A 24,609-nucleotide genomic window follows, 5' to 3' on the forward strand; every position below is an offset into this window, starting at 1 on the left:
CACACACACACACACACACACTTCAGCTTCACACACTCCCCTGGTTTAATCTATTACCATTTTTATGTGGCTCAAGTATTCAAGCTGCGTTAACCAATGCATCATTATGAGGCTTATAGCTGCAAAAGCCAAAGGATTTATGGACTTAAATAAATTATGTGATACAATAGTGCATGTTTTATGAGTTGCAACTTTGCAAATATTCTTTTAAATACGAACAATAAAGCCAAATATCCTGGAAACAGCCTGTTGAATGACTGTTCCAGGATATACAGTAGTTATAGCAGACTGCACATCTGTTTCAGGATGTGTATAACACACTATCTATTTGTTTATTTTGTATACATTGCATGCATTGATATATCCATTTGTGATATTTAAGCATCATGTTTTATCTTTCATGATAATGATATTATGTCTCTTTACATTTTAGTCATGCACTTTTAATGTATGTGATGATGGTAATTGTTCCAACCAAACCTATAAAACAACGTGAACACTGATGTATTGCACATTTTTAATCAAATATGTTTTTACACATGGCCACTATATATCACCTCTGATGTTGTGTGAGTACGTCTATTTGATCCCATTTGGCAGATGGATCCAATTGTCCGCGCTGATATTGGGTTTTGACAGAAAGCAATCTAACGGCGGGCTCATTGATGATGATGAGTTCTGTTCCATTGCACTGAGATCCAGTCCAATTTCAAAAGCAAATTCAGCCATTCATCTTCCAAATAATTGTGGCACTTTATCAATTGCTCCCAGTCTTTTATCTATCACTTCGATTGATGTGATCATTTTCACAAACAGCCTCCTTGGAACATACTCGCAGAGCTGTGTGTGTGCTAGAATGTCTCTAAAGGCATCGTTCTGCAAGTCTGCCAGCTCATGTGTGTGTGTGAGAGTTTGGCACTGGGGGGGGGGGGGGGGGGGGGGTGCATGTGAAACAATGTCTTAAAAGTGAGTAGCAAACATTTGGTATCCAGGTTTGCTTGCACGTTGTTATTCAAGCGCAAACAGACATGTTTGTGGAGTCATATACCACTAAAATAATACATACAAAATAATACATCTTATTTTCTTTGTTTATTAGCATTTTAAGTCTTTGTTCTGTTTTGCGTATTTATGAGACCTTCCTTGCCATGTCTTGTGGTTTATAAATTCACTGAGGTCTTTTGTTGAACTGCCTGATAGCTGAAGTGTGTTAGGTCGACAACATGAACAGACTTATTATGTACAACATTGGATTTCATCTTATCGCCATTATAATAAATGAGAAGAAACTGCAAAAATAGTACAAATTAGACGACCAGATTTAACTTTTTTAGATTTTTCCACCTGGATTATTGAGCATGCATCAGGATAGTACAAATTAGGTTTTTTTTAGGTTCTTATGAACAACTACAAATGCAATTACGGGGAGTGGTGGCGCAGAGGTTAGAGAAGGTGGGCTTGTGATCAGAAGATCGCCGGTTCAACTCCCGGTACTGACAACATCAAAAATGTGGGAGGGAAAGGTCAAGCACCCACACAGAAAAGGGGAAGAGTTGAAAAGTTTGAATGCCACAGGGAGGAAGAACTTCCTGTGGTGCTCTGTGGAGCACCTCGGTGGTCTCAGTCTACGACTGAAGGTGCTGCGGTCAATGGACAAAAAAAGTAAAAGTGCTGTAGTTTTAAGACAACCTCGAAATACACTGGTCAAGAAACTGAGCTCATGAGTTGTATGAATACTTTAATTATTATCACATTCATATAAGCCATGCATGTATTTTAAACACATGCAAATGTCCTGTAAGTCAAAACTTTGTATAAACTCACCAAAAATATTTCATTGATGATAATGAGTGAATCACATATGATGTGCTTTGAAGTTTTTTTTTTTAAATTCACTTCCTGCTGGTTTCAAGGATTTGCATGAAGATGCTAAAACATGTATTTATGAAATCTCAAAATGTTGCCTCATATATACTTTTTTGTGTCTACAATATATATGTGTGCCAAGATTATACATCTTTAGCAGGCTGTATTTCTTTAAGTTGCTGATAATTATGACTTACATTTTTTCCTCTTCTTTCAAAGAACCATGCCTCATTTAAGTTAAACTGCCATTGTTCTAATAATATATTTTTTTTATTTCACAAGAATTTAAAACAACATTTACTTAACTGCAAAGCAAAGCATTAATGACTCACCAAAGTAATTTGCTCAAGATTAAAGTAAGCACTTGGATAGGATATTCATTGTGATCATGCAGCTTACATTGTGAATACAAAGTTCCTTAAAAGGTTTCCTCACGATAATGTTAAAAAATTATAAGATGGAAATCCAGCAATCAGGCCTAAGCATGTGAGATTTACCAAACATCATGAAGACAATGTAGTCATTCACAAAGGAGTGGCTTTACCCTAACAATGCAATAGCATAAAACCTGTTTTTAAGTAGAAGAAAAGTTGTTCTGGAAGAGATGCATGGCTGAACAAAAAACAGGTTGTTTTTATATAAGGCTAATATGAAATGAAAGCACTGTATTATTTTCAGGGATAAATTTAAACAAGTACATCTGATTTAGGGAATAATAGGGATTCAAATCAAAATCATTTTTATGTCACAGTTTGCAACAAGGTGTGCACCTAAATGTAGGAAGCAGGCTGGTAGAAGGATGACAAGACAAGTTTATTAAATGGAGAAACAAAGGAGCCCCCAAGAACGACGTTCAAAGTTAACCAAAGACATAAAACAGCATGACAGGATTTGACAGAGCAGTGATGAGAAACTGAAAACAAGTGAAAAAAAAAAGGAATCCCTGGGGTTATACTGAGGGGACGGAGGAAACGTAGATAGGAGGGCTCACCTGACACAATCCAAGTAACTCATAAGATGAAGAGTCATACTAATAAATATAAATACATTACATATGGACATATTATAACTACATCCAAATGAAAAAGTCAAAACCAAGAAAAAAAACCTCCAGCAATGTTCAGTCAGGTCATCTGGACAGTTTCTTTTTTGTCGTGCTGAGATGTTTCACCCTCCATCCAGAAGGCTTCATCAGAATGAAGAAATACTAAACAAAACTGATTATTCCTGAACAGCTTACTCTAAAAGTAGGGTGGAAAAAAAAACAGTTATGTTGGTGTTAAGATGGCCTCTGGAGCACACCCTCTCCTCCAGTGCCCGCCTGCTCCCTCATTGTCAGTCATGTCAAACTGTTTCAAAACAGCAACATCCATGCTCAATAATCCAGATATAAAATCCAACAATGACCAGTCAGGTCATCTGGAGGGTTTCTTTTTTTTTATGCAGAGATGTTGAGAGGGCAGGCACCAGAGGAGAGGATGTGCTCCAGAGGCCATCTTAGCACCAACATAACTGTTATTTTTATTTTTTTTCCCACTTTGGAGTAGACTGTTAGGAGAGAATCAGTTTTGTTTGATGTTTCTTGAGGGTGAAATGTCTCAGCACAACAAAAAAATAAATAAACTGTCCAGATAACATGACTGAACATTGTTGGATTTTTATACCTGGATTATTGAGCATGGACTTTGGTGCATGAAAAAAACTCCAACAAAAATCCATAAATCATGACTCTCCATTCATTCAACCTTTATTTAGACAGGTAATCCCATTGAGCCTCGAGGACTCATTTACAAGAGAGACCTGATTTCAACAAAGAAAGATGCCAACAATGGACAACAGCAACAAAGTGATATTCTTACAAATCTAAATATTAGAAGAAAAAAATGCACACATTCATGTACAATTGATTTACAACATTGTAAGCCTCCATTAATTCTTTTTACAGGGCTCTTTGACTGGTATATTAATGAAAGTGTGTGTTCAATCTTTAGTGTTCTAGATGTTGCAGCAGAGTGAAAGTCCAGCTCAATTTTTCCTCCTGTTCTGTGATTTCTCTTTTCTGACTCCTCTCGACAGCACTGTGGTGTGTTTGGGCCAATGTGCAAGCCCGACCGGCAGGTACACGAGGGGAGTAGAGCCGGATACACATTCATAAATCTGGCAGATGCATGGCGTGTCATTATCTTCCACTTATTATTCTCCCATCTCCTTTTTTATGCTGTGATCCACTGTAACTGTTTTCCCATACTGGGTCAGAAACATTTGTACTGTGGCCTTGCAGAAAGATAGATGCTCCCACGGAGCTGCCTGGTTATTTGTTGTCATTGCTCCTCTGGTTTTGTGTTTGTCTGCTCAAGTTTGGGCATTTGACTTTTTGTGCTTTGGTGCTTGTATTGAAAGGACTGTGATTACTGTAATCACCTTATTTCTTTCCTTTTTTTTTCTTTTTGCACGGATTTTATTTAGAGCGAAAGAAGAATACTTTATTACTCTGTAAGATTTTATCAACACTGCACTGATAAAACAGACCAGAGTTGTGCCAATTTCTTTTTTTTTTTTCCATTTATATATGGATTTTCGCTCATTTTACTCTGTATACATACTTTGAAGATCGTCACAATTTTATTCTCGGATTTTAAAAAACATTCCAAAAATAAATAAACATGTACTGTGAGTTAAACCAAGCAGTACATTTGATTTGGTTTGTAAGATTTTATTTGCTATTCTTGCATCATAACTTTTAAGTTTTTTAAAAGTATACACTCACTTTTGTCAAATCTGACAAAAAAATGTTTATTTTAACTCTAAATATATGTATTGATATTTATTAAGAAAATCTAACTTTCATGGATTAAAGTTAAATTTAAATTAAAGTTTAAAAATTAAGGTACTTTCCTATCCCTCTCTTGTTTCCCATACATATCCTTTTTTTCATGCCTTTTTCTTTTATGTATCCAATACATACACATTCACACACACACACACACACACACATACATACCTCCCCAGTTGAGTGTCCCTGCGGCCCAAAGAAAGCGGAAGAGAGGAAGACTCGCCTCACAAGAACAGACCTCATAAAATTCCCTGTCACTTTGACTAATTTGTTAGTCTTGTCTCAGTGTGTCGAACTGTCACCCCCTCCCTCTACTAATGCACCTCCATGTCGACTCACACTGTCCTCCTTTCCAACCCCTTCACTTTCACGGCAAAAGGAGGGAGGGAGATGGGGAAAGAAAAAAAAATGGAAGGGCAATAAATGTAATATAATGCACTGGCCATTGGTTTTAGTGAACGACACAGCGGTCCGTGTAGAGTCAGAGGAAGAACAGAGGCTTTATGGAGCAGAAGATAACACAATGGCTCCATCTCTCATCAAATCTCACCGTCTCTGTAAAACAGTCTCTGTCCCACCTCTACAGGAGGCCCTTTGGCTGAAGATGGGATAGAAATACAGCAAATATAAAATCTGAGAAAAGGATAAACTAAAGATTGATAGATACAGGTACAGTGTATTGCAACCTTGACCAATGAGTAATAAAGATCAGTAAAAAAATAAAATCAAAATATGGAGTAAGTTGTCAATTACCAGGTGATTATGAAGAAGAGACCAGCAGTAAAAGGACCCAACACAAACACAGAAGACATTTTTTAATCAAGGATTATTGATGGATGGATATGAATACCATTATGTTTGTATGTATGCATGTATGTAAGTAAATGCACATTTATTTATCCATCTACCTTTTTTATCATTTTCGCCCACATCCTGGCTTTTTAAACTAACCTTCAGTGTCTAATCTTTAAAAATAGGAGCCCAAGCTCAGAGCTAAAAATAGGCTGTTTCACCGCTAGCAACCCTCGGCTGAGCTGTCAGCGCCCCTTCTCACTCTCCCTCACAGTGAGGCAGACACAGCACCTCCTTCACATGTTTCTGAGGGAGACGGGCTGCGTGTGATCACTCCAACTCAAAGCTGTTCCCTCCCAACCTACCACTACAGAAGAGCCAACCTCTCCCATCTCACTGACCTCACACAGGGAGGCCTCCGTGATTTTGTGCACCGATTTGAGGGAAAGTCTCATTCCCACAGTGCTGGCCCTGCTTCCCCTTCCTCATAGAAATGATGGGCAGGCTGTCCTGATGTGTGAGCGATGGGTGATGCTAACAGTAATTTGGGCTGCTACAGTTTAGACCGTGTGGGATCAGAGAGCTTGTTTGCCAGTGATATAGGCCTGTGGTGAGATATCTCTATGTCTGAAAACTCTGCAAAACAGACCGAAGGGCACAATTGTTTTGCAAATTTACAAAACAAACTCATAAATCCACGGGCTAAAAATGACAACTGACCAAATGTGTAATGACAGTGAAACATATTATTCCTTATTTGCTGAGCTTTAAATAGCACTAATAAGAAAGACAAAGGTCAAAGGTCTGAGATGATAAAGGCAATAGGCTGAGTTTCATTGTAGCTGTTGGTAAAATAAAAAGGACAAAGTTAATTAACCAGTGTCATCATGACTTTAATGCTTATTTAACAGTGACTTTTTATTTGAAGGGGTTTATTATTTCACAGTAGAGTCCAAATAATTTCATAGCAGACATAACTATGATTTGTGGGGTGGCTGTGGCTGAGTGGTTAGAGCAGTCATCTTCCAATGCAAGAGTTGTGGGTTCGAAACCACCAGCAGTCACATGCCGAAGTGTCCCTGGGCAAGACACTGAACCCATCGTTGCCTTCGATGTTTGTCCCATCGGTGTATGAATGTGATAAAGCACTGATTAGTCTATTTAGAATGATTTGTTCCATTAGCTTTGTAGAGATCTAGTAGAGTGCTGTATGAATGGGTAAATGAGGATGCAGATTGTAGTGTAAAGCACTTTGAGTATCTCCATAAGATAGAAAGGTGCTATATAAGTACAGTCCATTTCCACAGTCCATTGTGCTTCACATTGCAGTTTAGCCTGACTTTGATTGATGATAAAGATGATGTATCAATGCAGAAATGCTGCTTCTCTTATGACAGATAACATTTGTTTACAGAAGGAGCACAAGTCTTCTCTTGAAGCCTTGTAACTAGGAAAATGAAATTGACAATTTGGTGTACCTGATTTGATTTGATGTGTATGATAAACCATGACCATCATAACAGACAACAAAAGCCAAAGGTAAAAAAAAAAAATAAAAACAATCCTGAACACAGCAATAAAGTCAATGTGACATATTTCAAATTTCCACTATTTTGATATTTAATTTTCATTTAAAGTTCAAGTTCATGTATCTTTATTGTCATCCACATCACATTTGATACATGAGGTGGAATGACATTGTGTAATCAAGGTCCCAGTTGCACCCAACAATAGCTAAAATATAAAGTATAAAAAGAAAGAATATATAACAATCTAAGACGCACACTAAGATATACGCTAAACACTATCCATCCATCCATCCATCCATCCATCCATCCATCCATCCATCCATTATCTTTTACCCACTTCTTCCATTTTGGGTCACGGGGGGTGCTGGTGCCCGTGTCCGGCAATCACTGTGCGAGGGGCAGGGTACACCCTGGACAGGTCGCAAGTCCATCACAGGGCCACATAGAGACAAACGAGACAAACAACCATTCACTCTCTCACTCACACCTAGGGACAATTTAGAGTTACCAATCAGCCTAACATGCATGTTTTTGGTCTGTGGGAGGAAACCGGAGCACCCGGAGAAAACCCACGCCTGCACGGAGAGAACATGCTAACTCCACCCAGAAAGGCCATGAACATGGACCGGGATTTGAACCAGGGACCTGCTCACTGAGAGGCAGCAGCTCTACCAGTTGCACCATCGTGCTGCCCCGCTAAACACTAATAATGTAAAATAATATAGTATATTAAACAGCAGCCCGAACATGAGTCTGTAATGAGTAGGTGGGTATAAATGGATGCAGCATGAGATAACCAGCGGCATGAGATCAGCAGCATGGATAAGTCACATAAGTGTTTTATTTTCCTATTAATAATACCATTTCTTATAACAGCCTGACTGGCATGAGTACTTAAATGTTCTGACTCAAGAAATGTGACTTATTCAGCAGGCATTGATTCATTATTGCATCTTTTTACATTCATTACAAATAGCCTAAACACTCACCGAAGTGTAAACACAAAGTAAAACAGCAGGTATGTCAAAAAATACATTTTTATTTTGTAGTATATCATCTCCAACAATCAGCCCCTGCTGATTGTTGGAGATGTGTAAATTGTCATGAATGTGTAATTAAAACAGACTTTGGTACAGAAAAGCTATATTTTTTATTGCAAGCTTGTGAATCAAGTATTCAGAATTACTTTGTATTTTTCATTTTATGAATTTAACTTTCTGTAAGTTTTGGGCTTGTATTTATTTTTACAAGGTACATTTTTTTTACTTTTTCCATACCTTCAATCATGCACTCAAACCAAATAGTAAATTTGTCTACAGTTTGAACAGTGCTTAATTTCTAAACCAAATGAAGCTGGAACCCAAACAGCAGGGGTGCGGGGTCTGGAATCCTTCCCCAGACAATTTTGAATAAAGTAGATGCCATTTCCTGCATTCTGGTGGATTTTAACAGGTTGTTAAACATCTACGTTTACCTACATTTGTAAACAATTGATTCAATAACTATTTTAGAGAGCAACAAGAAGCAGCCTGACCAACAGCTCTCTCCTTGTGTGAATAGAGCACACTCTGCTTCTCTCAAGCATCCTAACCCCGTCATTGTTTTACATGTGACGTACGCCCCGTGATTACCCATCAAACATTTCTCTCGCATTTTTAATAAATAATCAAAATTGTATTAATGATCCACTTAAACTGTAAAACTGATCTGCAATTTAGTTGTGCTGTTTCATTATATTTTTGTGTTTTTAATTAAATTGCCCATGACCGTACTTTTAGGGGCAGATAATTTTTAAGGGTAGAAGCAGAAATGCTTATTCGAAACGATGGCTCTGATGTGATATTAGGAAGCTCATGAGTGGCTGCTGTGTTTAAAATTAGTGTTCATGTAATTATTTTCAGATTACAAATCCAGTATAGGCTTTATACATTCAAGGCAGTCACACTTGTTCATAACATTAATATTAGTAAGCCTGAGAGTTCCTGGATGGAAGCAAGCGATTACCGAACACATCCTGTCAAAATAAGAGAGTTCCCGGATCCTGTTCCGGCAGGATCTGGCTCAAATTAAGCCCTGGGTTTGAGTGATTAGGTATTTTGTGTGTATCACAAGATGTAACTTATTTTGTTTGCTTATTCTTTTAGCAAGCAAAACATAGATAAATAATTCCAAATGACAGCTCTTTATTGCAGTCAAACTTTAGTTCAATTTAAACAAAAGTTTAAATTCAGTTCAATTCAAATTCAAAGAAAACTTTATTAGTCCCAAAGGGAAATTATTTGACATTTTAAATGGCATCCAAGACGTTTTAACAACACCTGGAATGTGAAGTGAGTACTCACCCATTTTTATTCTATTTAGAGATGTGGACATTTCGAGATTTTTCCTCGCTTTCTTAGAGAGCTATGACATTCACACAGCATGGTCAAACACAGTCAAAGGCCAATGGTGTCCTTGTCTAAGTCACTATGTTATCAGTCAGACACACCAGCAAAACATATACAGATGCATGTACACACGAACACACAAGAGCATTCTTGAAAAGTGTATATGGGAAAACCATAATCAAGTTCCTCTCTTCCACCCTGTTGGTTCTACATCCCTCCATGACTGCTGCTGACTTTTATTCATCATAACAGAATGAAAGATATAGATTTGGCCCTAGAGATTACATAAAATAATATTACCGGTATTCAGCGATAAAAAGAATAGAGCATGAAGGAAGGAAAAATATTGAGTCAAAGAGGGATAGGACTGGAAGAAAAAAAGACATTAGGAGAAAGCGGGGTAGGCTTTCTAAGTGCAGCAACACAGAAGCACAGAGCTGTGAGTTCCCCGGCAAGACAGCATGAGCTGCCTATTTGTCAGCATTGATCAACCCATTAAGGGGCTGTGGTGGGAAGCATATTGGTTTTGGAGGCCAAAGGGGCAGGGGGAGACGAAGATAAAGCAAGGCGGGGGTGGTTGAAGTCTCGGCATGTACACGTCTGCAGGATGAAAAAGTCTGTGGTCCTTTTCACCACCATCTCTGCAGCTCATTTGGCTGTGCCCAACAGTAAGGTGTAGATGTTATTTGTCTCCCAGCATCTCCGGAGACTCCGCTGTTGGTATCTTCACTCTCTGTCAATGATATGCTAATCAGAAGCTAGCTAGCGAATCAGAAATAGACTGTCACATGCCATTTTCCTTAGTATGTGTGCATGTGTGTGTGCAAGTGTGTGTGTATGTTTGAGTGTGCACAAAGTGTGGGTGGTGGGTCTTGGCCCAAGGGAAGAAGCAGGCAGCCTCTCAGCCCAGCCTCTGATGAATTCATATAATTAACTCTGCCTTGATCTGTTGGCTAATCCTGCACTCAGTAATAAGGGATTAAAATGTCACCTAAGCCACCTGCCGTTATTATACCCCAAGATTTTTGTGCTTCTGTCTGTGTGTCACAAAGAGAAGGGTAGGAAAAAAAAGGACAATAAAAGTAAAGTAAACTTAAAAATGTCTATGCAGCGAGTTTGCTTGTTAGAAGCATTCTGGCTGTCGACCCTATAGAATGTATATAGAAGATTTTGTAATGCAGCTCAGAGGGGCGTCTAAATTCCAGCCATATGCATCTGAACACTATTTATTAGCACATGATTTGGCATTAGGTTGTATATATCGCAAAGCTGGAACTAAATTTCAAACAATCTGGCTCTAAGAAAAATCTTGAAAAAGGGACATGAAAGTGGGACGTGCTGGAAGGTGGGAGTTAAGTTTTTTTTTTTTTTTCTCTCGCAACTTCTTGGACCAAATGAAGAAGAATAAAAAGGAAAAAAAGAGCAGAGGAAGAGGATTGCCAATTGGTTGGCCAATAGCCTGTAGATCAACGACCAGCTTGCCTTGCTTGCCTGCTGGCTACCTCTGCCCGGTTGCTTAGCAACTCCGAGTGTACTTTTGGGTTGTTAAATGACTCTTGTTGCTGCAGTGACTCAGGGGCTACTAATGAAGCCTTCTGACCAGTTGGTGCTGTTTAAGACCTGGAAGCTGACTGATCACTGGATGGGGATCTTGGGATTTTAGACTACCATACGTTTCTTATATGAGTTAATTTCTACCTCTAGCATGAACTGCTATCAGTACTTGTGTGCAAACATAAAATGTACACACAGCACCTCTTAACATATTTCTTACAATGTTTCAACTGATCTCAATTTTCCCCACTGCATGTACATAAACACTGATGCTTTACCTTCCTTGGGCTTGATCTAAAACTCACAAATAAAACATATTTAGTGCAATATTGATGGTGTTATTTAGATATAAGCAGTGAAGTGAAACTGTTGCCCACTTAAGGCTTTACAAAACTGTAAATAATGGTAACACCACTGGCCCTTGAACCACACATTAAACAAACAATTACAGCAATACACATTCACCCAATCCTCACAGTCTCACAGAGCCACCATTCAATTGAATTACGGTGTTAAAAGAAACGTTTTGACAATTCTTCAAAATTATTACAATTCATGTTATTACTATTAATGTGGCTGAGGTTGATGAGGTCGTTAAAAAGCTCCACGGCAGCAGGGCTCCAGGGGTGGATGAGATTCACCCTGATTTTCTTAAGGCTCTGGATGTTGTGTGCTGTCTTGGTTGACATGACTTTGCAACATTGCATGGACATCGGGGACACTGCCACTGTATTGGTAGACTGGGGTGGTGGTTCCCCTCTTCAAAAAGGGGGACCAGAAGTGTGCTTCAATTGCAGGGGCATCACTCTCCTTAGCTTCTCTGGTAAGGTCTATTCAGGGATACTGGAGAAGCTAGTCCGATCGTTGGTCGAGCCTTAGATCCAGGAGGAACAATGCGGGTTCCTCCTGGCTATGGAACACTGGACCAGCTCTTTAACCTCACTAAGGTACTCGAGGGGTCATGGGAGTTTGCCCATCCAGTCTAAATTTGTTTTGTGGACTTGGAGAGACCTCGGGGTACACTGTGGGGGGTGCACAGTGAGAATGGGATTGGGGGCCCGTTGTTACAGGCTGTTAGGTCCCTATATAAGTGGTGCAAGAGTTTGGTTCACATTGTCAATATTAATGCTGACTTTTTCAGGGTGGGAGTTGGACTCTGCCAAGGCTGCCCATTGTCACCAATTCTGTTCATAACTTTTATGGACATAATTTTTTGGTGCATCCAGGGGGTGGAGGGATTCTGGTTCAGTGGCCTCAAGATTCCATCTCTGCTCTTTGCAGATGATGTGGTCCTGTTGGTGTCATCATGCCTTGATCTCCAGCTCTCACTGGAGCGGTTCACAGCCGAGTGTGAAGTGGCTAGGATGAGAATCTGCACCTTCAATTCTGAGGCCATGGTCCTCAACCAGAAAAGGATGGATTGCTTTCTCCGGATCGAGGGTGAGGTTCTGCCTGAAGTGGAGGAGTTCATGTATGTCTGGGTTTTGTTCATGAGTGAGGGAAGAATGGAGAATGCTATTGGCATATGGATTGGTGCAGCATCTGCAGTATTGCGGACTCTGTACCGGTCTGTTGTGGTGAAGAGGGAGCTGAGCTGTAAGGCAAAGCTCTCTGTTTACCAGTCAGTCTACGTTCCTACCCTCACATATGGTCACGAGCTCTGGATAGTGACCGAAAGAATGAGATTGCAGATACAGCCAGTTGAAATGTGTTGCCTCTGTATGGTAGCTTGACTTACCCTTAGAGATAGGGTCAGAAGTTCAGTTATCCGGGAGAGACTCGGAGTAGAACCATTGCTCCTCCACATCAAGAGGAGCCAGTTGAGGTGGTTTGGGCATTGGGTAAGGATGCCCCCTGGGCACCTCCATAGGGAGGTGCTTCAGGCATGTCCGACTGGGAGACGATCCCAGGGAGGACCCAGGACACGCTGGAGAGACTGTTTCTCGGTTGGCCTGGGAACACCTTGGAGTCCACCCAGAAGAGCTAGAAGAGGTGGCTGTGGAAAGGGATGTCTGGGCCTCCCTGCTCAAGCTGCTGCCCCTGTGCCCTGACTTCAGAACACATGGAAGATAATGGATGGATGGATGAATGGAATTTCATTACTAAATTATATATTTTTAAGAGGCAATGGAAGTTAACATTGCGGAGAACACATTATCTGTCCAGGATGTTCCCCATCTTCTTTCAGTTGACTACTGTCATAGGCACAGATGTTATCCCTCATCCTTGATCTAGACAGAGACTAAATTAATAAAGAGGCGTTGAAATAAGTGAACACTACACTGTGTCTTTGCATTAATGCTTGAATTTTCCAACACTTAGACTTGAGAAACCTGAAATTATGATATTTTTGTTTGTTTGTTTTGTTTTGTATTTATGGGCTTTAGCAGGCCGTCAATGTTAAAAAAAAAATAAAAAAATAATATATATATATATATATATATATATATATATATATACATATAATTATTTTGATAGATCCATGCTTGCTTTTTCATTGTGTATTATTTTGCTGAGCTGTATTCTAGTGTCAGAGCATATTGCCAGGGGAGTACAATGTATCCTTAGGGATGTCACCACATATACACATGTCTATACACGTCCACCACTCTGAGGTCTATATTTAGCCATAGTTCCAGTTTATGTCAACTGCTGTCAAGTGCTGTGTTGCCTGAGGCCCCAACCTCCACTGTGTTGCCCCAGCTGACTGATCTTAGTGGGCAGTGCTGTGTACTGGGCAGTCATATGTTGAACCTGTCCAAAAGGCCTTGTTAGAAACATAGACCTCCAGCCAAGTAACGTAAGAGACACACTAAATAAGATGTGTGCAGGTATCTTCAGCATGCCAAGGTTGTAAGAAAATACACCAGCTTTTTTTTTAATTTAGCTTGGCAAATGTTTGTTTATTTTACATTGGATCTACAAGATTGTTTTCTCACTTGACACTGTTAACCTTTCAGACTGTTTCACAGCAACACTACACAAATACCTTTTTCAGGAGGAGGATGGGGTGTGAGCCAGGTGGAGCTAGTTGAACAGACCAGTAGCTAAATGGGTGTGATGTGCAAACAGGCTTCTGTGTACAAAAAGCAAGGGCAAAGGGAGGGATGAAGGTAGTGTAAGAGGGATTGCTGAGGGTCAGGCATGAACAAGATGTAGCTGGTGACTGGAAGTCTGGAGCCAGAAGGGGACAGGAGGAGCAAGGGCCAGCCTGCCAGAGAAGACCTCTCCCGATGGGGCTGAGGGTGGCTGATGTAATGGCATTAATCTCCAAGTGCCATCTGACACCCAGTGTGGCTCTGTCATTGAAAAGTGCTAATTTTGCTGAACTGTGAGGTAGAGACATTGTCCAGGATTAATTAAACACATTGGCATTGACTGTTGCACAGATTTATGTTTTTTACGTCATCCAAGCTTCTTAAATGTTGTGCTTAGCACAGAGAGCAGTAACAACTTCGGACACTAAAAGTAGAAACTTGTCCATTTTTAGTGTTTTATTTTCACACACTTTGATTCTAGTGGCATTTCCTACTGTCTGTGGCTAACCTGGGATTTCCTTTCTCTTCCCTTCCTTCTTTCTTTCTTTCTCTCTCTCCCTCTACTTCTTTTTCTTTCTTCAGATGAACCGGCCTATCCAGGTGAAGCCAGCCGACAGCGAAGGACGGGGAGGTAATTAACCTTCTTCTGGTCTCTGGTGAACACCCCCTTAAAACCACACACACAAACACTGGAACAGTGTACATGCGATCCTTAATATTCTGCTCTCACTTGAGACACACTGGGAGTTAGTAGAGTTACCCATAATATAGGTCACTTGCTTCTATTGACTTCCCATCTGTGCTAGCAAAGGAGTTGTTTCAGGTTTACACTCTCTGAAAGCAGTTCAAAGACAGCACAGAGGGGCATGAAAAGTAAGTGGAGATAAAAGAATGAGAGAAAATATCACCATGCAATTTTCACAATTAGATTATTAAAACTGTCCAAGATAGAAAAACTCTCAGCAATATGCAGTGATGTTGAAACAAACAGTCACAAAAATAGTCTGATAAAAATAAAAAAACAAATAAAAAAAACTTGATGTTTTAATTTTACAGTATTCTCTTTGCATAAATAATGTCATAAATAGGTAACTATCAAAAGTCAATGTGTCTTTATTGCTTGGATTTATGTTTGTTTTTACAAACTATTTAGACTTTTCTCTACTATAAACCGTATATTGTACAAGTAGAAAACAAGACATTGTAATTTGTTTAAGTAGAGTAAATTATATTAAAATCTATATATTCACACAGGGCATAAGCAATTGTATTTGAATTTATTAACATATAGATTTCGAGTTATGTCAAATATTTATTGGAATTTAAACTATGAAGAAGTTATTTTTGTAAAGAAGTCTTACTGCTTGATAAAAGCCATATTGTAAAAAACAAATAAATCAAGGTTCATGGTTCTTTATTATCATTCACATCACATGTGGTAAATGAGGTGGAAATAAATTGTGTACACAAGTTCCCAGTTACACCCCAAAATAGCAAAAATATTAATTATAAAATAACCAATACATAAGGATCTAATATTTACACTAAAATATACAGTGTGCTAAACGAATGCTAAACAATATGCTAAATATCTAAGATATATGCTAAACACTAATAATATATTTAAAAAAAATACTGGATATTAAACAGCAGCCCAAACATGAATGTGTAGTGTAAGAAACTCCACATCAGGTCTCTCTTGTAAATGAGTCCTCGAGGCTCAATGGGATTAACCTGTCTAAATAAAGGTTGAATGAAAAAAAAAAAGAATTTCCTGCCAATAAAATGCCTTGTGGGATTTATGTTAGTCCAAAATAAGAAAAAAAAAAAAAAAATAGTGGTGCTTAAGAAGAGTGATGTCGTTTCTTCATTTTTTTTTAAGACCCAGGAATATTTTTTCACACACCTTGAGTCTTTTGGATATTTTGAGTATGTTTATGTTGAAGTTTTTATGTTATTTTATTTTTTTTAATAAAACTCAATTAGTATAGTAGTAATTAAGAAAAATGTATAGAAAAAATGAAAATAGCATTTTAGTTTCTTACCTGTACTTTCATAAATGAATTCAAGCATAAAATAGTTTTTTTTATTTTGATCATACCTCATTGCAGGAATAATTAGATATTTTTGGATTCCTGGTTAAAATAAAAAAGCAATTACAACTTTTAATTGGTAAAAACCTATTTAGTTCAACCTTGAAGATCCCGCCTTATATTTATATCAATATCATTATTATTAATGTCATTACCAAAATGTTTAAAATTAAGTTGAGTCTGTTCCAGTGTAATTGTATGTATGACGTGAGACTTCCCATTGAAAACAGTTGACAAACTTTAATAAATTTTGGAAACTACTGTAAGCTTGAATCATGACTCTAAATTATGCAAATCTTCTTTGACTTTGTGTTGAATCAGTTGCATAGCTTCCTTTCTCTAACTATTGTCTGACTGACATTATGATTGACTGGATCATTCTGAAGCCATTTGTGAGTAACATAACTGAGGTTAATGCAGATTAAGCCAGTTAAAGATTTACATGGGATGAATTGGATCTAATTGGACCGTTTTGTGTCAACCTCGTGCTTTCATTTCAGAGTGGTGATTTAGACTGCCTGGGTCAGATTAGTCTGAGCCACTTTGTTGATTTATGTGGTCAAGTGTGAATTAGATGGTCCATTTCCATTGCCACACACAGCCCAGTGTAGATCTTATTTTTGTCATGGCGACACTTTAATTAACGGCCATCTGAAAACAGGCAAAGTCTGACCGACAAGGCCTGGGAGAGAGCCAATCAGCATTCTCACCAAGATAAATTGGATCTCTGAGCTTAAGAGGGGAGGATGGATGGGCCCCAGTATCAATTACTATCCTTTTTTTCCAAGAGTAAGAGAAGGGAGATGAACAGGCCGCGTGAATGAAATACAGAGGGCTCTTAGGCTGGCAGAGATCCTGCTAGTCTGTCAGATGAACTTTCTATAGAGGAGGACAGGATAGGACACAGCACGGAATGAAATAAGACCAAACAGACAGGCCCCAACAGAGATATTGAGCGTTAATGGCAACAGGAAGTCAGCAGACCGGGCAGTGAAGTAAACCACAGTCGTGGCTGACAATGAAATGAGATTTACTATGAAGGCTTGAGGTAAAAGGAAAATAGACAGCCCAGCTAGGACTGACTAAAGGATAAAAAAGTGGATAGGATTCATGTTTAGAAGGCTGAGGACCAGTCAGGTACACCAATCCCAGAGGAGCCACAAGGCTGTCAAACCCAAAGCTGAACCAGGACATTTGCACCTCTAGAATGGAGTCACATTTATCACTACAAAGACATCAGCAATTATCTGTCATGGAAACCTGTGCAAGGTCTCGATTACGTGTCTGTGCAGGTATTAGGGCCCATTACTTCATTTTGATGCTCCAGTAGCCCCTCTTTTGTTTCCTCTGCCCCTGTGAGACAGAGTTTCTCTGGGGATATGTGGGTGTCAGGATAAGAAGTAAAACCGTTGCTCATAAAATGACTGAGGGGGATGGGGGACAGTACCGGTTCCATACAATCCTGCCACTCGGCTGCCATTCTGCATCACAGAGCTGATTCTCTGCCTGTCTTTTTCAATGACTCGTGTCTTGCTTAGTTTTTCTCCTTGAATTTACAAGATGGAATGAGAGACTATAGAGGAGCCTCACAGTCCTTAGGTTTATTTTTGTTTCTAGAATCATATGGCCTCTTCTTCTGAAATTCAGTTGAAACCTATTAAACCTAACATTAGTTTTCTTTGCATTGTTTTACCCTCTCCATTTATATTTTTAATTAATAAATCTTTAGAAACAAATCATTAATTAGTCTTTTGATCAGTGATCTACAGTCATCAAGAGAAAAGCCATTCATATATTTCTACTTGAAACTAATTTAATGCAGCCCCGTTCAAACATAAATGACTAAAAGTCAATACTTCTTAATCATTCTATGCCTCCATGCTTCTTTTTTCTCCCTACTTCTCTACTTATTTGGAGCTCCGCAAACAAGGAGCTGAAGCAAATCATAGAGTGAGGAGCTGGGATTCAGTACAAGGCCCATGGAGCAATGCAAAAGAGTGAGAGATGGAAGACAGAAAGAGCAAGAGGGGAAGGGACGACAGGATGAGAAAGTTAACGGAGGGTGATGGAGGCAGCTGAGTGAATCTCAGCAGTAAATCATCTCAGAGCCGCCCCGTCCCTATCTCCGCCTCGCCTCGCCAGGAATCTTTTTCCCCCTGACCTTGTCTGCTGCTGTGTCTGTGAAGAAAAGATGGGGCCAGATTATCTATGATTGGAGATGGCCATTATCTAAACACAATCTCAGAACCAGGTCCCACTCCTCAAACCACTGCTGTGCGACTGGAGACCACATTGATGAGAAAGATGATGGGTCAGTCAGTGACACTCTCTCCTTTTATTAACTCTGATAAGATGTTTTCAACACAGTTCCAAAATGCAGCCCCCATCGACTTCTACACAACGTGCATGTCAGTGCATTTGTTTATATGGCCTTCTTACCATAGTTTATTAGCTCCCCACACTTTGGTTTTATTCGATACTCATGCAATTCCAGGAGCATTGCAATGCCTTTATTTGTTTCACAGCAGCCCTGGCTGAGATTTTTTAATAACTTGTCCATGCCTTTTTTCTGACCTGGTGAAGTGAGTCTTTGTGTGGGTCATGTTTGTCCTTGACAACCTGCTGCTCTTCAGAAGGCTGACCTCAGCTGAGCAGTGAAGAGATTGACAGGACCTTAAGATGTTATGCACTGTGCTGTCTTGCCTTATGCCAGCAGGTTGGGAAGAGTGAAGGCTGCTGCCTGGCTCACTATGGCAGGCCACATGGGAGGGGCTGTCTGGGGGCATTTCACACCCAGAGAGGAGAGCACACCACTTTACATGCAAATGAAGCCAAAAGATCCTTTTGTGCCTCTGGACTTGATTGTACAAAACTCTGAACAATCCAGAACTCTAGCAGCAGTTGTGTACCCTGCAAACAGACACATATGGCAGGGATTTATATGGCTGACCCAATAAATTTATGTTTTAAAGGTATGACTTTGTAACTAATTTTCTACCTTTTGATGGGGCCCATTTTGTATAATACGATGATTTGAAAGTATGATGCTAAATGTGCAACAAACTGTTCTTGTTAATGTTTTCACTCGTGTATACCAAATCTTTACAAGTAATGCATTTATGAACTCAAAATCTCTATCTTCTCAACATGGTTTTTGTTTTTCCTGATTATTCAATTTACCAAGTCACTATACTGGATAATCCACTTGCATGCATCAGATAGGGACCAGCAGGAGAAAGGTTTTGTGTTTGCTTGCTCATTATTTTCACTGGGATGGGGTCTAATTACCTCTTTAGTTGGGTGAAATCTAAACATAGGCTAGATGTATAATGGGGCTTAGCAGGTAGTTTAGTGTGTTGTAAAAAGACAGTTTTCTGGAGTTTTAGGTTTGCAGCTGAACACATATTCAGATAGATTTGATATATTTTGCATTCCCTTTTATTCACACTATGTGTTGTACAACTTTAGCGCTGCACATGTACTGGATTTATGAACCCTTATTTCTTGGAGTTCTTAAGTAGTCATGTAGAAAAAGAGACATAAATATCAATGTATATCAGAAAATAGTTTAACTCTAATAATGTGTTATGTATCACTTCACCACTTGCTCTTGCCGAGATCGGACGTTTTCCCCTCCCGTCCCTTTCCACTTTGCTTTGCTGCTCTGTCTGTGAAACTGCTTCTGAGCCTCTCTTGCATATCTTCCAAACCATAATTATGGACTTACCATACCGTACCATAACAATTTATTTATAGAGCACTTAAAACAGCAACAAGGCCAACACAAGTGCTATACAAAAGAAACAAACAAGCACAGCAAACAGGAAAACATAACATAAAAATATAGATACAAATGGCCAACACTGTAGACTATAGACAGGATCAAAACAAATCTCACCGTGTCTATGGCAAGGGAATAAACGTGGGTTTTCAGGCGAGACTTAAAGACTGTGAGTGTGGGAACCTGCCTGACATGCAGTGGCAACTCATTCCACAGTCTTGGACCTGCAACAGAGAAAGCCCTGTCACCTCTGAGCTTGCAACAGGTTTCTGGAACTGAAAGGAGCATCTGGTCTGCTGACCTCAGAGAGCGCGGTGGGACATATGGCTGTAGAAGGTCAGTGAGATAGGATGGGGCAGAACTGTTCAGTGATTTAAAAACATACATGAGTATTTTGAACTATATCCGAAGGTGAATGGGTAGCCAGTGCAGGGAGGCCAAAACTGGAGTAATATGCTCTCTATAGCCTGTATCAGTTAAAAATTGGGCTGCAGAATTCTGGACCAATTGTAGACGTGCAATGGATGATTGATTGATTCCAAACAGAAGCGCACTGCAGTAATCAAGCCTGGATGTTATGAACGCATGGTTCACTGTCTCAAGATTATTTTTGGACAATATAGGCTTCAGCTTAGACAGCCGCCTCAGCTGAAAAAAACCCCCCAAAAAAACAGGATTTAACAATCATGTTTACATAAATGTTAAGTTTTAAGGAAGGGTCACTCCCAAATTGGTGACTCTTTGTTTCTCTAACAGAGCTAGAGAGGAAAGGTCAATGCAGTGGTTCATGGACATTCCATTGGAATGGAACAAGATAACTTCAGACTTATTCTTGTTGAAACTTAAAACGTTTAAAGCCATCCAGTCCCAGATATCAGCCAGGATGTTGAATAGAGTGTGTGCCTCTGTTCCTCAGGGGGAAGTAAATTTGACAGTCATCGGTGTAGAAATGAAAGAGTATGTTGTGATTGCGGAACATACTTGTTTTGGACTTGTTTTGATCAGTTGGTCCCTCAACACAATTGATAACATTTCTTCAAAGAGAAGACAGGCTTTAGGCAAGCCGATTTGCCCTGTTGGCAAGCACACAGCTGGATATCTCATTGACTTGGAATACTTGATGATGTGTCTATCTCTGCTGCCATTTGTGGATTTTAAGGATGCATATTTAATTGGATTTATGATAACTGGTTCCTGTTTTTTGGATTCGTCTGGTTGCTGGTTTTATTAACAATCAAGGAAGTTGTTGGCAGCAAATTTGGACCCAATCACACTGCTTGCCTTTATGATGGCTTGGTTCATGCCTCGAGTACCCAGACAAAAGCTTTGGGTAGAATGGATCAGATCTCAGGGATTTTACTCAGTCACGTTCCATTGGTGTGGCCATGTAATTTGGACATTTTGGCACCAAGTGGCCCAACACAGACTCAAGGTAGATGCTATTAAGTTCTGCCTGTCCCCAAAACAACTGTGTGTTTATCTGAATTTGGCTCCCTTGGCTGTCCTTGAAGGCCATCTTATCTGAATTTGTCTGGAGAACATGTGATCTGACGCTCACCACCCCCTCCTTGAGGAATTTCCAACTAATAACCAGATGAAACCAGCTGAATAAACATAGTGTCATCATTTCAGGACTCTTGGATTCTCATAGACATTATCCTTGTTCATTCCCCGACATACCTCGAGAATGTTTACGGATCTCACTGGAGGACACTGGCTGATTATTCCATCCTTATCAGAACTCTTACAGTGCCCTCGAGAGCATCTGTGGACATTGCTCACTGCTCTTGTCGTCCTCTGCAGAATGTCTATGTAACTATGTGCTTTTTTGTGCAAGGTGTTTTTTAATATCAGAGTTTTTTTTCTCAGGCAAGAAGAAAAAGTCTGATAGGATTTTTTTTTGCCTCCAATTCCTACATGTGTTTAGTTTCACTACTTATTGTCTATCTAAACAGATCTCACTTGTAAATGGGTCTTCTAGACTCAATGTGACTTATCTGCCTAAATAAAGGTTGAATGAATTGTCATCATTGTATGTTCCCATACAATGGTGAAATTGGCTCTCTACTTTTAACCTATCCACCACCAAGGTGGGGCAGTGGGCAGCTATGGAGGGCGCCTGGGGAGCACCTGGGGATAGGGTTTCCTGCTCAGAGACACCATGAGATGTGCAATGACCGGGGATCAAACCCAGGACCTTCGGGTCTTGAGTCGGCTGTCCTGCCCCTACACCATCTCAGCCCCTCTATATTCTTATGCTAATTGTTTCTAATTGTAATTGTTTTTGGCCAAGAAATTCTTTTTAAGATTTTTCTTCTTGACTCAAAACATCTAATATACAAATGATCATATAATTTCAAATGTCCAACTACTGCAAATACAACTAAATTTCATTGTAAATTCTAAAACTGTCATCACAAGACTTTACTGGTTTGAACTGCTGAACAATTGTGTGTAAAATTGCATGTGTTAATGGCCATCATGCAAACTATGATGCAAACAATACAGATCCTTAAGTAGATTCTATTAACTATTTTTAGTGTTACACATTAGCTTACATTAATACTTTGTACTTTTTGTGACATAATGGCAGGTGCACTTGACCCAAAGGCATACAAGGAGGCAGGTGATTAGAATCAATACTGAATAAATCCCATTTACCAAAATTGTGATTTTTAAAGTCAGCTCAGACAAAAAATGATAATAATGCCAGATGTTTATTTTTTAAAACATCTGCGAATTAAACTTTCAAATCAATTCCTTGTAAACACTAGTACTTGTGAGATTCTGAAATGCTTAATAATTACACTTATCCTTGATAATTTATTAAAATCATGTTCATTCATAAGTTTAGGAATATACATTAGTAAAATGCAAATGTGATTTGTTAAGGTGCTTCATCTAGAAATTGTTACTTCTCTCAATGTATTTTCAGGAATCCTTAAATATTGTAAAGAACACTTGGGCTTTTCTCATGTCAAAAACAGAATTTTGAACCATAGTTTTGATCATAATAATAACAATAAACTTTATTTATATAGCACCTTCCAACAATGCCTTGCATTGACCAAAATGCTTTACAAGATAAAACAAATAAAAACAGGGCACAATAAATCAGTGCAAATTAAAAATATAGCCAAAATAAAACAAGGTAAAGCAGATAAAAAATACTAAATACTAAGAGTTACACATCCAAAGCCCTTTTAAAATAAAAATGCTTTTAATTTGGCTTTGAACAAAACCAGATCAGAGATGGTACGATGGTACGATGGTAAGAGTTTTCCAGGCTGTTGAGCCTGCAACAGAATAGGACCGGTCCCTCCATTGTTTGCACCTTGCATCATGCTAGTTTTCAAAACAATTTTTATTCTGTGACCTTATTGATTCTTTTTGTGGTCACTGAGTACACATTTACTGCAATGTCCGTTGTTGTTCATCAGCTATAAATGAAATACAGAGTTTGATGTTATGTGTGTTGTGTAGACATATTTGAACAGTAATACAAGGGGAGTCTTACTGTTTGTAATGACTGCAAGTCAGTCACGATTGCAATGCAGTACTCACGAAATGTCACCAGTTTAATTTTGCATGTACGTAAAGTTGAAAAATCTTGACTGAATAAAAGTTTACTCAGCTAACACACAATGGAAAAAGCCAATTTTACTCCACACCAAGTTCTAAAGCTACAAATCCAAGGGTTCACATTCTCTAAAGAAAATACAATCTTTAGAGGTTTTTTTTTTCACAAGTAAATATCAAGGTGATGCAAAAGTACAGAGTGCATGACTAAACTTGTCACTGTAAGAATTTAATACAATTCAATCTCAATTCAGTTTATTTATATAGTGCCAAGTCACAGCAGAAGTCATCTCAGGGCACTGAACAGAAACATTCATATATAAAAATAAGTTAACATTATTTATCTGAGGAGCAGATTGCTTTGAGTCTAACTTAATCACAGACTTTCATCTTGAGCAATCACGAAGGCAACAGTGGGATGGAATAACTCCCCCATGATGAAGAAACCTCCAGCAGAACCAGGCTCAGGACAAGCGGCCTTCTGCTTCAACCAGCTGGGTTTGAGAGGATGGGGAGGAGGAACACAATGGCAGGTTGAGAATCACATATTGATATAAATAATTTCAAATGAAAACTATTCAATTTTAACAATTCATTTAAGGAAAGTTTGTCCTCTAGTAGTTTAAGGTTAAGCCAGCATAACAAGCCAACCCTAACTATAGGATTTATCAAAAAGGAAAGTCTTAAGCCCAGTCTTAAAACTGGACAATGTGTCAACCTCATAGACAGAAACTGGACGTTGGTTCCCCAAGAGAGGAGCCTGATAATGTATGTCTGATTGGTTGGCTTTGTAGCTGTTTTAAGTGCTTTATAAATAAAGTGGTATGGTATGGTATGATAACTAAAAGATCTTCCTCCCATTCTGCTTTTGGAAACTCTAGGAATTGCTAGTAAGCCTGCAGTCTGAGAGCAAAGTGCTCTGTTAGGAAAATATGGACCAATAAGATCTCTAATATAACATGGAGCTACTGTAGGTTGTTGAGAGCTTTGTAGGTTAGAAGTAAGATTTTGTATTAAATTCTGGACTTGACAGGGAGCCAAATGGAGAGAAGTTAAAACTGGAGAGATATGATCTCTCCTACTAACTCCATTTAAGTCTCTGGCAGCAGCATTTTGGATTTTTCATTTTTCAACTGAAGACGTTTTAAAGAAATATT

The 24,609-nt window shown here is 39.0% G+C and overlaps 1 protein-coding gene across 5 annotated transcripts in view; it reads left to right on the forward strand.

Moving 5' to 3' along the window:
* The window catches only part of celf6 (CUGBP Elav-like family member 6), a 175,474-nt gene that overhangs the window by 94,115 nt on the left and 56,750 nt on the right, over positions 1–24,609 (forward strand). For all 5 annotated transcript variants that reach the window (XR_005187470.1, XM_037690929.1, XM_037690945.1 and 2 more), the window contains exon 3: positions 14,582–14,630. Coding sequence is in view for 4 of the 5 variants with exons in the window: in XM_037690929.1 (XP_037546857.1) it covers positions 14,582–14,630 (49 nt within the window). In the remaining variant the exon portion in view is untranslated. The remainder of the gene's footprint in view (positions 1–14,581; positions 14,631–24,609) is intronic.

Source organism: Nematolebias whitei, chromosome 2 (assembly GCF_014905685.2).
Source record: "Nematolebias whitei isolate Nwh7 chromosome 2, NemWhi1, whole genome shotgun sequence".
Lineage (NCBI taxonomy): Eukaryota > Metazoa > Chordata > Actinopteri > Cyprinodontiformes > Rivulidae > Nematolebias > Nematolebias whitei.